The 14,569-nt window shown below is 42.8% G+C and overlaps 1 protein-coding gene across 8 annotated transcripts in view; it reads right to left on the reverse strand.

Annotated features, from left to right (window-relative positions):
• The window catches only part of LOC112222218 (IQ motif and SEC7 domain-containing protein 1-like), a 234,861-nt gene that overhangs the window by 18,302 nt on the left and 201,990 nt on the right, over nucleotides 1–14,569 (reverse strand). For all 8 annotated transcript variants that reach the window (XM_042303993.1, XM_042303995.1, XM_042303994.1 and 5 more), the window contains 3 exons: nucleotides 12,968–13,134; nucleotides 10,911–11,053; nucleotides 8,517–8,546 (listed from right to left, as the gene is read on the reverse strand). In XM_042303993.1, coding sequence (XP_042159927.1) covers nucleotides 8,517–8,546; nucleotides 10,911–11,053; nucleotides 12,968–13,134 — 340 coding nt within the window. The remainder of the gene's footprint in view (nucleotides 1–8,516; nucleotides 8,547–10,910; nucleotides 11,054–12,967; nucleotides 13,135–14,569) is intronic.

Below are 14,569 nucleotides of genomic sequence, written 5' to 3' on the forward strand. Positions count from 1 at the left end.
TACAATGAAGATCTGTGAAGTTATTTGGATTTTACAAATTGTCTTTGAAAGACAGGGTCCTGAAAAAGGGACGTTTCTTTTTTTGCAGAGTTTATATGGATGTTATTAGGGCTGTGGCAGTCACAAAATTTCGTCAGCCAGTGATTGTCAAACAAACAAATGTCGGTCTCACGGTAATTGACCATTAATTAACATAAACAAATGTAGCATCTCCTGGCTTCCACACACAGCCTACAAGCCCCTGATGCAGACCTTTAGAACATCTACAATTTTAAAAAGTCTAATAACAGTCTATCACAGTGCCATCCGTTTTGTCACCAAAGCCCCATATACTACCCACCACTGCGACCTGTACACTCTCGTTGGCTGGACCTCGCTTCATACTCGTCGCCAAACCCACTGGCTCCAGGTCATCAACAAGACCCTGCTAGGTAAAGTCCCGCCTTGTCTCTGCTCGCTGGTCACCACAGCTGCACCCACCCGTATCACGCGTTCCAACAAGTATATCTCACTTGTCACCCCCAAAGCCAATTACTGGAACGAACTACAAAAATCTCTGAAACTTAAAACACTTATTTCCCTCACTAGCTTTAAGCACCAGCTGTCAGAGCAGCTCACAGATCACTGCACCTGTACATAGCCCCTCTATAAATAGCCCAAACAACTACCTCTTAGCTCATCATTCATATTAATAAAATATAATAGAATAAAATTGCAGCATAAATACTGATTGCAAATTGTTGTGGACCTGTTAACAAATCATTTGAATGCAGCAATGTTTGCATTCACTTTTTCCCTAACCTAAATATGCTGCACTGTCTGAGAATTCTGAAACATTTTCTGCTTTGAAGAAAACTACGGTAGACCTAGTTAGTTTGCATTGAAGTGTGTAGGCTACCACTATCTGTTCACCAATTACATTCTACTGTATACTATAAACTGTGCTCCCTGCCCGATGCATAGAGCAAAAGCTTGAAATTATAATATCCTTTCTAATAGGCCCAATTTAAATGAGAGATGGACATGGTCATTTGTTGTATGGCTACTTCGGGAATATGAACTCTGCTGTCTCAACATGGCCAGAAAAGGTGAGGAATTTATTCTGCAATGGTTATGAAAAATGTATATGTTTATAAATTAAATATTGTCTACTCGAGAGATTTGACTTGCAAAGGGTATCTACTTTGAAGAATCTCTAATATGAAATATATTGTAACACCTTTTTTTGGTTATTACATGTGTGTTATTTCATAGTTCTGATGTCTTCACTATTATTCTACCATGTAAAAAATAAAGAAAAACTGAAAAATGAGTCGGTGACCAAACTTTTGACTGGTACTGTATACTGAACAAGAATACAAATGCAGCATGCAACAACTTCAAAGATTTTACTGAGTTACAGTTCATATAAGGAAATCGGTCAATTTTAAATTAATTGGGGCCTTTTCTATGGATTTTACATAACTGGGCAGGGGCACAGCCATGGGTGAGCCTGGGAGGGCCAGACCCAGCCAATCAGATTTTTTTTTCTACCACAAAAGGACTTTATTACAGACAGAAATACGCCTCAGCGTTAACTTGAAACGTATAAATGCCAACTTTTGCGTGAAAACAGGCGCACACATATTTTGGGGCATATTTTGTGCGTACCCAAATATTTATAAATGAGGCCCCGGAAGAGCAAACCAGGAAATTTCACGTGTGTGTATATATGCTGCATTGTGCAGACCTCAGAGTTCCATCTTTGAATAACTTAAGGGACCTTTCTCATAACTAGAATACATGATATATTGAATGTACAGTATATCGCAAAAGTGAGTACACCCCTCACATTTTTGTAAATATTTGAGTATATCTTTTCATGTGACAACACTGAAGAAATTACACTTTGCTACAATGTAAAGTAGTGAGTGTACAGCTTGTATAACAGTACATTTGCTGTCCCCTCAAAATAACTCAACACACAGCCATTAATGTCTAAACCGCTGGCAACAAAAGTGAGTACACCCCTAAGTGGAAAATGTCCAAATATGGCCCAAAGTGTCAATATTTTGTGTGGCCACCATCATTTTCCAGCACTGCCTTAACCCTCTTGGGCATGGTGTTCACCAGAGCTTCACAGGTTGCCACTAGAGTCCTCTTCCACTCCTCCATGATGACATCACGGAGCTGGTGGATGTTAGAGACCTTGCACTCCTCCACCTTCCGTTTGAGGATGCCCCACAGGTGCTCAATTGGGTTTAGGTCTGGAGACATGCTATTTATTTATTTTGCTCCTTTGCACCCCAGTATTTCTACTTTGCACACTAATCTACTGAAATAGGGTGCAGGCCAGGCAGCAGGCTGTTAGCCAACCTGCCAGCTTAGTGGAGTCTGCCACTAGCATAGTCAGTGTAGTCAGCTCAGCTATCCCCATTGAGACCATGTCTGTGCCTCGACCTGGGTTGGGCAAAACTAAACATGGCGGTGTTCGCCTTAGCAATCTCTCTAGGATAAAGACATCCATTCCTGTCATTATTGAAAGAGATCGTGATACCTCACATCTCAAAATAAGGCTACTTAATGTTAGATCCCTTACTTCAAAGACAATTATAGTCAATGAACTAATCACTGATCATAATCTTGATGTGATTGGCCTGACTGAAACATGGCTTAAGCCTGATGAATTTACTGTGTTAAATGAGGCCTCACCTCCTGGTTACACTAGTGACCATATTACCCGTGCATCCCGCAAAGGCGGAGGTGTTGCTAACATTTACGATAGCAAATTTAAATTTACAAACAAAAAAATGACGTTTTCGTCTTTTGAGCTTCTAGTCATGAAATCTATGCAGCCTACTCAATCACTTTTTATAGCTACTGTTTACAGGCCTCCTGGGCCATATACAGCGTTCCTCATTGAGTTCCCTGAATTCCTATCGGACCTTGTAGTCATAGCAGATAATATTCTAATTTTTGGTGACTTTAATATTCACATGGAAAAGTCCACAGACCCACTCCAAAAGGCTTTCGGAGCCATCATCGCCTCAGTGGGTTTTGTCCAACATGTCTCTGGACCTACTCACTGTCACAGTCATACTCTGGATCTAGTTTTGTCCCATGGGATAAATGTTGTGGACCTTAATGTTTTTCCTCATAATCCTGGACTATCAGACCACCATTTTATGTTTGCAATTGCAACAAATAATCTGCTCAGACCCCAACCAAGGAGCATCAAAAGTCGTGCTATAAATTCACAGACAACACAAAGATTCCTTGATGCCCTTCCAGACTCCCTCTGCCTACCCAAGGACGTCAGAGGACAAAAATCAGTTAACCACCTAACTGAGTAACTCAATTTAACCATGCGCAATACCCTAGATACAGTTGCACCCTTAAAAACATTTCTCAAAAGAAACTAGCTCCCTGGTATACAGAAAATACCCAAGCTCTGAAGCAAGCTTCCAGAAAATTGGAACGGAAATGGCGCCACACCAAACTGGAAGTCTTCCGACTAGCTTGGAAAGACAGTACCGTGTAGTATCGAAGAGCCCTTACTGCTGCTCCATCATCCTATTTTTCCAACTCAATTGAGGAAAATAAGAACAATACGAAATTTCCTTTTGATACTGTCGCAAAGCTAACTAAAAAGCAGCATTCCCCAAGTGAGGATGGCTTTCACTTCAGCAGTAATAAATTCATGAACTTCTTTGAGGAAAAGATCATGATTATTGGAAAGCAAATGACGGACTCCCCTTTAAACCTGTGTATTCCTTCAAAGCTCAGTTGTCCTGAGTCTGCACAACTCTGCCAGGTCCTAGGATCAAGAGAGACACTCAAGTGTTTTAGTACTATATCTATTGACACAATGATGAAAATAATCATGGCCTCTAAACCTTCAGGCTGCATACTGGACCCTATTCCAACTAAACTACTGAAAGAGCTGCTTCCTGTGCTTGGCCCTCCTATGTTGAACATAATAAACCACTCTCTATCCACCGGATGTGTACCAAACTCACTAAAAGTGGCAGTAATAAAGCCGCTCTTGAAAAAGCCTAACCTTGACGCGGAAAATATAAAAAACTATCGGCCTATATCGAATCTTCCATTCCTCTCAAAACTTTTAGAAAACGCTGTTGCGCAGCCACTCACTGCCTTCCTGAAGACAAACAATGTATACGAAATGTCCTCAGTCTGGTTTTAGACCCCATCATAGCACTGAGACTGCACTTGTGAAGGTGGTAAATGATCTTTTAATGGCATCAGACCGAGGCTCTGCATCTGTCCTCGTGCTCCTAGACCATAGTGCTGCTTTTGATACCATCAATCACCACATTCTTTTGGAGAGATTGGAAATCCAAATTGGTCTACACGGACAAGTTCTGGCCTGGTTTAGATCTTATCTGTCGGAAAGATATCAGTTTGTGAATGGTTTATCCTCTGACAAATCAACTGTAAATTTCGGTGTTCCTCAAGGTTCCGTTTTAGGACCACTATTGTTTTCACCATATATTTTACCTACCTCTTGGGGATGTAATTCGAAAACATAATGTTAACTTTCACTGCCATGCGGATGACACACAGCTGTACATTTCAATGAAACATGGTGAAGCCCCAAAATCGCCCTCGCTTAGAAGCCTGTGTTTCAGACATAAGGAAGTGGATGGCTGCAAACTTTCTACTTTAAACTCGGACAAAACAGAGATGCTTTTTCTAGGTCCCAAGAAACAAAGAGATCTTCTGTTGAATCTGAGAATTAATCTTAATGGTTGTACAGTCGTCTCAAATAAAACTGTGAAGGACCTCGGCATTACTCTGGACCCTGATCTCTCTTTTGACAAACATATCAAGACTGTTTCAAGGACAGCTTTTTTCCATCTACGTAACATTGCAAAAATCTGAAACTTTCTGTCCAAAAATGATGCAGAAAAATTAATCCGTGCTTTTGTTACTTCTATGTTAGACTACTGCAATGCTCTACTTTCCGGCTATCCAGATAAAGCACTAAATAAACTTCAGTTAGTGCTAAATACGGCTGCTAGAATACTGACTAGAACCAACAAATTTGATCATATTACTCTAGTGCTAGCCTCCCTAGACTGGCTTCCTGTCAAGGCAAGGGCTGATTTCAAGGTTTTACTGCTAACCTACAAAGCATTAAATGGGCTTGCTCCTACCTATCGCTCTGATTTGGTCCTGCAATACATACCTACACGTACGCTATGGTCACAAGACGCAGGCCTCCTAATTGTCCCTAGAATTTCTAAGCAAACAGCTGGAGGCAGGGCCTTCTCCTATAAAGCTCAATTTTTATGGAATGGTCTGCCTACCCATGTGAGAGACACAAACTCGGTCTCAACCTTTAAGTCTTTACTGAAGACTCATCTCTTCAGTGGGTCATATGATTGAGTGTAGTCTAGCCAAAGGAGTGTGAAGGTGAACGGAAAGGCTCTGGAACAACGAACCGCCCTTGCTGTCTCTGCCTGACCAGTTCCCCTCTTTCCACTGGGATTCTCTGCCTCTAACCCTATTACAGGGGCTGAGTCACTGGCTTACTGGTGCTCTTTCATGCCGTCCCTAGGAGGGATGCGTCACTTGAGTGGGTTGAGTCACTGATGTGATCTTCCTGTCTGGGTTGGCGCCCCCCCCTTGATCTTTGTGGGCTATACTCGGCCTTGTCTCAGGATGGTAAGTTGGTGGTTGAAGTGCTTTGGCAAAGTGGGTGGGGTTATATCCTTCCTGTTTGGCCTGTGCGGTGGTATCATCGGATGGGGCAACAGTGTCTCCTGACCCCCCCTGTCTTAGGCTTCAGTATTTATGCTGCAGTAGTTTATGTGCTAGGTTTATGAGCTAGGGTCAGTTTGTTATATCTGGAGTACTTCTCCTGTCTTATCCGGTGTCCTGTGTGAATTTAAGTATGCTCTATCTAATTCTCTCTTTCTTTCTTTCTTTCTCTCTGAGGACTTCAGCCCTAGGACCATGCCTCAGGACAACCTGGCATGATGACTCCTTGCTGTCCCCAGTCCACCTGGCCGTGCTGCTGCTCCAGTTTCAACTGTTCTGCCTGGGGCTATGGAATCCTGACCTGTTCACCGGACGTGCTACCTGTCCCAGACCTATTATTTGACCATGCTGGTCATTTATGAACATTTGAACATCTTGGCCATGTTCTGTTATAATCTCCACCCGGCACAGCCAGGAGAGGACTGGCCACCCCTCATAGCCTTGTTCCTCTCTAGGTTTCTTCCTAGGTTTTGGCCTTTCTAGGGAGTTTTTCCTAGCCAAGCCAATGTGCTTCAACACCTGCATTGCTTGCTGTTTGGTGTTTTAGGCTGGGTTTCTGTACAGCACTTTGAGATATCAGCTGATGTACGAAGGGCTATATAAATACATTTGATTTGATTTGTCAAATCTACAATATCTATTTCAGAAGAACAGAAAAACATACTCTGAGTTGTCCTTATGTTAGGTCCTGATCTGGCTATGCCAAATGGCTGTGGGCTACACTAGTTCGTTTATCAGACAAGATTTACTTAGAATTCCGTGGCTTTATTTTATATTATGATATAGTCTGAAGAATATAATTGAACAAAGCTGAATAAAATAGAAACGATATTTTCTCCAAACGATATGCTATTCTGTGTTGAGCGGTTAACAAAGAAATAGGTACTCCTACTGTATATGCTTAATTTAGAGTTATTAATGTAACTTTAGTTGTTCTACAAACGTTGGGGTATACGTTGTAAGGCTACATGATGCGACTAATGATGATTTGAAAAAAGTCACTTGAAAGGTATGATCTCTGCTTTATTTTTTTGTGCACGCTGTACACACTTCATCAGTCTCGCATTCACAATTTGACAAGCATTTAATGCTTCGAAATTCACTGCGACATCCCCTTTGTGTGGCCGTAATGCACCCTTGCGGCCAGTGGCCATTGTGCCCTTGGCTCAGAGTCCTGCGTTGTGCCCTTCTCCCTGAGTGCTGCATGCTCCGAAGCGCCTCTCACTCACATGGCTCTCCATCATGTGATCGGGTCTTTCTCACAGGCTACAAGTGAAGACAGACACATCGGGAACGCAACTGCGCGTGTCCTACCCAATTCCGAGGTGCATATTGAAGACATTGGAAGAACTGTCCACATTCACTTTCGTCAGCCAACAAGATGAGTAGGCCTAACGAACAGCAAAAGCACTAGCCTACGTCAATCTACTATCCCACATAGTACAAACGTTGACCTATTATATCCCAAACATAGTTTGGGACAGTTGGGGATACGCTAGATCCCAAATTAATACACTAGCATCACATCTTTAGTGTGGCTGATAAACTATTAGGCCATTTCTTCACATTATAAGTGCAGCATGAACACGGCAGTAGGCTATAAGCGCAAATGTTTCATTAGTGGGAAAGCACCATTATCAAAAGTGACCGCAAATCTTGTCTTTACCTATACTAAATATATGAAAATATATGTATGAAATTTGTTTTGATTTATCATGCACCTGTCTCGAAACAGGGGCAGAGGAAAAAATCCATGTCATCAACAAATCCATGTCATCTACATACACTTAGGTTGGAGTCATTAAAACCCGTTTTTCAACCATTCGCAAATTTCTTGTCAACAAATTAAAGTTTTGGCAAGTCAGTTAGGACATCTACTTTTGAAACCTTGTCATTTTTCCAACAATTGTTTTACAGACAGATTATTTCACTTATAATTCACTGTATCACAATTCCAGTGGGTCAGAAGTTTACATACACTAAATTGACTGTGACTTTAAACAGCTTGGAATATTCCAGAAAATTCTGATAGGCTAATTGACATAATTTGAGTCAATTGGAGGTGTACCTGTGGATGTATTTCAAGGCCTACCTTCAAACTCAGTGCCTCTTTGCTTGACATCATGGGAAAATCAAAAGAAATCAGCCAAGGAAATTTTTACTAGGATTAAATGTCAGAAATTGTGAAAAAGTTTAAATGTATTTGGCTAAGGAGTATGTATGTAAACTTCCGACTTCAACTGCATGCACTTAAATAGCGAATCGAGGATGCTTTTTTCGTGTTTCATTTTCATGCCAGCCTGGTAGGCTATACTCCTGTTGTAAAGACAAGCAATGTGCTTAATACTAGGAAAGTTAAGAAATAAATATAGTAGGCCTAGCCTAAAGAAAGCTGATAGGATCCTCCTCTTTTTAATAGAGGCCATAACTCTGTTTTCTCACGCAATTGCATAGCCTATAGAAATGTTGTACAACATGCTCTCATGAAGTGTTTGATTAGATTTGGAATACATTTCCATTGATGTCAGAGTGATTAGAGGGACAATAGAGCGCTGAGTACCAGCAGTTAGCATGTTTGGTAGGCTACTAATGACCATCAGCAGTATCAGAGCTTGGAGAAGCCTAAGTACTGTGACTAAAGGGTCATGTGGAATTTGACTGCCTTCATGACTCGTGACTGCCGGTAATATGGTCTCCACAACAGCCCTAGTGATTACATGGTGGTTACATGAAAACTGTGAATATGTACTTACACATCCTAGACCGTGGTGGAGAGATCCAATCTGCATTGAAAGGACAGAGAAGATGAAAAAGAGAACCTCATTACTGTTTATGTGCTTACAGGACATCACCTAGATCATGTTACATATCAATGCAGTACATTGGTCACATTACATCTCATAGGTCATCTCATTGATGGGGTCATACACACTCTTTCCTCTAAAGGTGTATGGTTACAGCCTGGTTCAGGATTAGTCTAGCTGTGTGTTTATGAGCCATCTACACTACGTACAAACCACCCTCATGAGAACCTCAAAGTAGAGTCTCAGCATTGCAGTTGTCCTGTCGGTCATTTGACAGTCAGTAATGAGTTGAATGAGGTGGTTTAAACCAGTGTCTCCTAATCCTGGTCTTTGAGTACCCCCAACTGTCCACAGTTTCTGTTGTAGCCCTTGACAACCACACCATATTCAACTCATTGAGGACTTGATGATTAGTTGACAAGTTGAATCAGGTGTGCTTGTCCAGGGTTAATATAAACATGTGTACTGTTGGGGGTACTGGAGGACCAGGGTCTGGAAACACTGGTTTAAACAACAGAGGTGAAATCTAGTCCTCCAGGTCTACAGTAGCAGTGGGACAGATACAGGTAACTGACTAAATAAAGGACACCAACATCCACCAGAACAGCTTCAGTGTATAGATTCTACAAGTGTCAGGAAGTATATTGGAGGGATGTGACTCCATTCTTCAACGAGAAATTACATAATTTGGTGTTTTGTTGATGGTGGTGGAAAACTCTGTCTCGGGCACCACTCTAGAATCTTGCATAAGTGTTCCATTGGGTTGAGATCTGGTGACTGACACAGACACAATGACCCTAAGCATAATGGGATGTTAATTGCTTAGTTAGACTCAGGAACCACACCTGTCTGGAACCTGCTTTCAATATAGTATGTATTTACTCAAGTGTTTCCTTTATTTTGGCAGTTACCTGTAGATTGTTATAGGACGGAAGTCTAATGTGGATTTTAAATGTCCAGGTTCTTCACTGTACTGTGGGTCCTCTGAGGGTTTTGATACTGCTGTTTAGTGATGATGAGGGATCATTTTTCATTTCATTACATTATAGCATGTGGTGAAGGAGTGATCGGTTTCTGCTCCACTACTGGGAGATTTAAGGAGTCCATCATCATGATAAATCAGTCCGTCTGGAGCTTCCTGGGGTATAAGGGTTAAATAACTTTAAATTCATGCGGTCACTGAGAATCTCAGGCCTTGTTCCCCTCTATCGTTACATGACTGAAATGTAATTCATGGCTACAGGTACAGGCTTCTTCACTATATGCAGTACTTCACTATATTAAGTATTGAGGCATTAATGAGACACATTGGTAACACGGAAGAACAACATTCAACAAACTCTCTCTCTCTCCAAGTAAGGGAAGGTTATGAGAGTTCATTCTTCATTAGACTGCAGAGGCTGAGCTCCCCACTTGTGGCATCAAACTCCTGCAACTTATCCAGAATGCCACAGCAATCTTCCCAAGCTCTCCCATGTCATGTCACCTGCTCCTCCGTACACTCCACTGGCTTCCAGTCGAAGCTCACATCCACTACAAGACCCTGTTGCTTACCTACAGAGCAGCAAGAGGAACTGCCCCTCCCTACCTTCAGGCTGTACTCAAACCCTACATCCCAATCCGAGCACTGCGTTCCACCACCTCTGGTCTCTTGGCCGTCCCACCCTTACGAGAGGTCAGCTCCCACTCAGACCAGTCAAAGCTCTTCTCTGTCCTGGCACCCCAATGGCTGAACCAGTTTCCCTCTGATGCTGGGACAGCAGAGTCCCTTTATTGAGGAAAAATGTACTTACTGGGACTGTGAACTGTGGTTGGCTCACCCAGCTTTCTTAAGATGAATGGACTAACTGTAAGTCGCTCTGGATAAGACCATCTGCTAAATGACAAAAATGTCAAATGAGGTGGCTGACACCTCTCAAGGGCCGTGGGTGTATTAAAGTCACCAGTGTGAAGGTCTCAGAGTCAGACATGACTCATTACTCTACAGTACTACAGCCACAGAACCCTGCAGCTGCCAGTGGACTGCCAATACAGTACTGCAGAAGCCCCCCTCTTTCTGTGAGGCTTTGCACACCAACAGCAGGAGAAGAGGTGATAACTTTAAATATGAAAATGTGTGAAGACACAACACTATCTCTCTCTCTCTCCATGGATAAATGCACTTCTTTGGCCTGTATTTGACAAACCGACCACAATAGTTAATCTTAGTGCTATGGAGCGACACATTTCATTAAGATGACCAGTCTTTCCAGTGTAAAACCCAAGGGCATTTCCGTCATCTGCCTTGGATCAAGTGCTCTTCAAAAAGTGCTGTAGAAGAAGGGTTTTAGTTAAGTTCCTCACCGGTTTTTTGTTGCCCACTATGAGTTTCTCCACCTTCTGGACTTGAGACACATGGTCCTCGTTGGTCTTCAGCTCCCTCTTCCTGATCCTCTCATAGATTCCGACCAGAGTTTCCCTGGGGATGTCCTCCCCATCGTCCACCCCTGGGAGGAGAGCAGACAATGGTTACACACACTCTCACTCAGAGACAAAGTCACACACACGCATGGACACAGGCGCACCACGCATGGACACAGTCGCACCACGCATGGACACAGGCGCACCACGCATGGACACAGGCGCACCACGCATGGACACAGTCGCACCACGCATGGACACAGTCGCACCACGCATGGACACAGTCGCACCACGCATGGACACAGTCGCACCACGCATGGACACAGTCGCACCACGCATGGACACAGTCGCACCAGGCACACACACGCATGGACACAGTCGCACCACGCATGGACACAGTCGCACCACGCATGGACACAGTCGCACCACGCATGACGCATGGACACAGTCGCACCACGCATGGACACAGTCGCACCACGCATGGACACAGTCGCACCACGCATGACGCATGGACACAGTCGCACCACGCATGGACACAGTCGCACCACGCATGGACACAGTCGCACCACGCATGACGCATGGACACAGGCGCACCACGCATGGACACAGTCACACCACGCATGGACACAGTCGCACCACGCATGGACACAGGCACACACACGCATGGACACAGTCGGACCACGCATGGACACAGTCGCACCACGCATGGACACAGTCGCACCACGCATGGACACAGTCGCACCACGCATGGACACAGTCCTTTGTGCACACACTTTGTTCTTGTCATTGAGAGGGGAAAGTAGAGTGAGATTATGAATCCCTCTTAACCAATTACTTATGGTTGTTTTCCCATTACTGACACTCATCACGAAATATTATGAATTATCCCACCATGCTTTATTTCTCAAATAAAATCTCAAATGGGATAATAAGACAAATAGTTTAATGTGCTTCTATCACACTGCTTACCCAATAATAAGAAAAGCTAATGTGGTTATGCTAATGTGATTATGCTAATGTGGTTATGCTAATGTGATTATGCTAATGTGATTGTTTGAAGGAGCAAGTAATCAGTTGTAACACATTTCTTCACAATTCATATTTATCACTCTTTTATAACACCAACACCTTAAACAGCCCCGACTCAGTCACAGCCTGCTTTGTCAACTTCCAGAAGGCTGACAGACAGTGAAATGTCATTTCTTCAGATAGTCGACATGCTGCTGTCACCCTACCGGTGAAAAATATATTATTTTCATCTGTGTGTCATGAAATAGTTGCATTTGTGATTGAAATGCTGATTACGTAGCACAAATAAACAGTATTGTCGTGACACGTGTCAGAGTAGTGACATTCTGTCTGTGGACAGTGGAGCCAGTTCCAGTTGTGATTGATCATTCTCTGCCTTGTTACATTCATGCTGTGCTTAACCTCGTCCCCAGGCTATTATGCACAGTGCATATAAGCCTGGTACATCAACGATTCAAAGTTGGCCTTACTGGGAGTGACCTTAGAATTCTAGTATTTGTCATAAAATGTTTGCGAATCACACAACTACGAGGCGTGGCTCTGTTCATGAGATATTATAGCGTACAGGGGAGGGTTAGAGGGAAGGTGTTGTGGGAGATGATTGGTTGGTAGGTTATGCCGATTAAGGCAATGCCTATGTGCCAGGAGTTTCTCCCGGTCTTTCTGTAATGGCTAACGAAGGCCAAGTTTGGCACGTTGGTCCACCAGACTCTTTGTGCATTTGGGCGGAAGTGTCTGGGAACAAGATTATGTTGAACTGGAGTGGATGTGTGTTTTCTACAGATACATGATAGTGGAACATGCTCAAGTGTTTTTTATTCAATATGCATTGTTGAAAGGGTGAAGCAATCGTTTTGTGAATGTCCCACACTCACTTTATGCAGTTTTTATTTTTATTTTCTCTTAAGTATATAGAGGACAAAGTCTCAGTTTTGACTTCAGAAACCCTGACATTTCCTCTTCTCTCTCACCTCTGAGATTCTTAACGAAGTCCTCCAGCTTCATCTTCCTCTCTGGCTTGACGTTGGGGCTGTACATATCCGTGTTGAGGAGGATGATGGCGAAAGCCAGGATGAAGATAGTGTCAGGGTTCCGGAACTGGCGCACCACCGTGGGGTTACAGATACAGTAGCGCTGACTGGAACACAGACAAACAGGAAAGAGAGATGACATCACATGTCAGAGATTGAAAGAGATATGGAGACGTTTGATATAGAGAGCCATCATAGAATGCAGCAGAATGTTAAAAGCCTTATAGTCCACACAATGTGAACATTTGTCTTGTTGACTTGCTGGTGAAAACGTGTTCAGGCCAGGATACAATGCATCAGAGGATGGTCAATAACTGTCACCATGGTGTGTGTACCATGCCATCATATTGCAGTATCGTGTGTGTACCATGTCATCATATTGCAGTATCGTGTGTGTACCATGCCATCATATTGCAGTATCGTGTGTGTACCATGCCATCATATTGCAGTATTGTGTGTGTACCATGTCATCATATTGCAGTATCGTGTGTGTACCATGCCATCATATTGCAGTATCGTGTGTGTACCATGCCATCATATTGCAGTATTGTGTGTGTACCATGCCATCATATTGCAGTATCGTGTGTGTACCATGTCATCATATTGCAGTATCGTGTGTGTACCATGTCATCATATTGCAGTATTGTGTGTGTACCATGTCATCATATTGCAGTATTGTGTGTGTACCATGCCATCATATTGCAGTATCGTGTGTGTACCATGCCATCATATTGCAGTATTGTGTGTGTACCATGTCATCATATTGCAGTATTGTGTGTGTACCATGCCATCATATTGCAGTATTGTGTGTGTACCATGTCATCATATTGCAGTATTGTGTGTGTACCATGTCATCATATTGCAGTATTGTGTGTGTACCATGTCATCATATTGCAGTATTGTGTGTGTACCATGCCATCATATTGCAGTATTGTGTGTGTACCATGTCATCATATTGCAGTATTGTGTGTGTACCATGCCATCATATTGCAGTATTGTGTGTGTACCATGTCATCATATTGCAGTATTGTGTGTGTACCATGTCATCATATTGCAGTATTGTGTGTGTACCATGTCATCATATTGCAGTATTGTGTGTGTACCATGCCATCATATTGCAGTATTGTGTGTGTACCATGTCATCATATTGCAGTATTGTGTGTGTACCATGTCATCATATTGCAGTATTGTGTGTGTACCATGCCATCATATTGCAGTATTGTGTGTGTACCATGCCATCATATTGCAGTATCGTGTGTGTACCATGCCATCATATTGCAGTATTGTGTGTGTACCATGTCATCATATTGCAGTATTGTGTGTGTACCATGCCATCATATTGCAGTATCGTGTGTGTACCATGCCATCATATTGCAGTATTGTGTGTGTACCATGCCATCATATTGCAGTATTGTGTGTGTACCATGCCATCATATTGCAGTATCGTGTGTACCATGCCATCATATTGCAGTATCGTGTGTGTACCATGCCATCATATTGCAGTATTGTGTGTGTACCATGTCATCATATTGCAGTATCGTG

Source organism: Oncorhynchus tshawytscha, linkage group LG22 (genome assembly GCF_018296145.1).
Source record: "Oncorhynchus tshawytscha isolate Ot180627B linkage group LG22, Otsh_v2.0, whole genome shotgun sequence".
NCBI classification, from domain to species: Eukaryota; Metazoa; Chordata; class Actinopteri; order Salmoniformes; family Salmonidae; genus Oncorhynchus; species Oncorhynchus tshawytscha.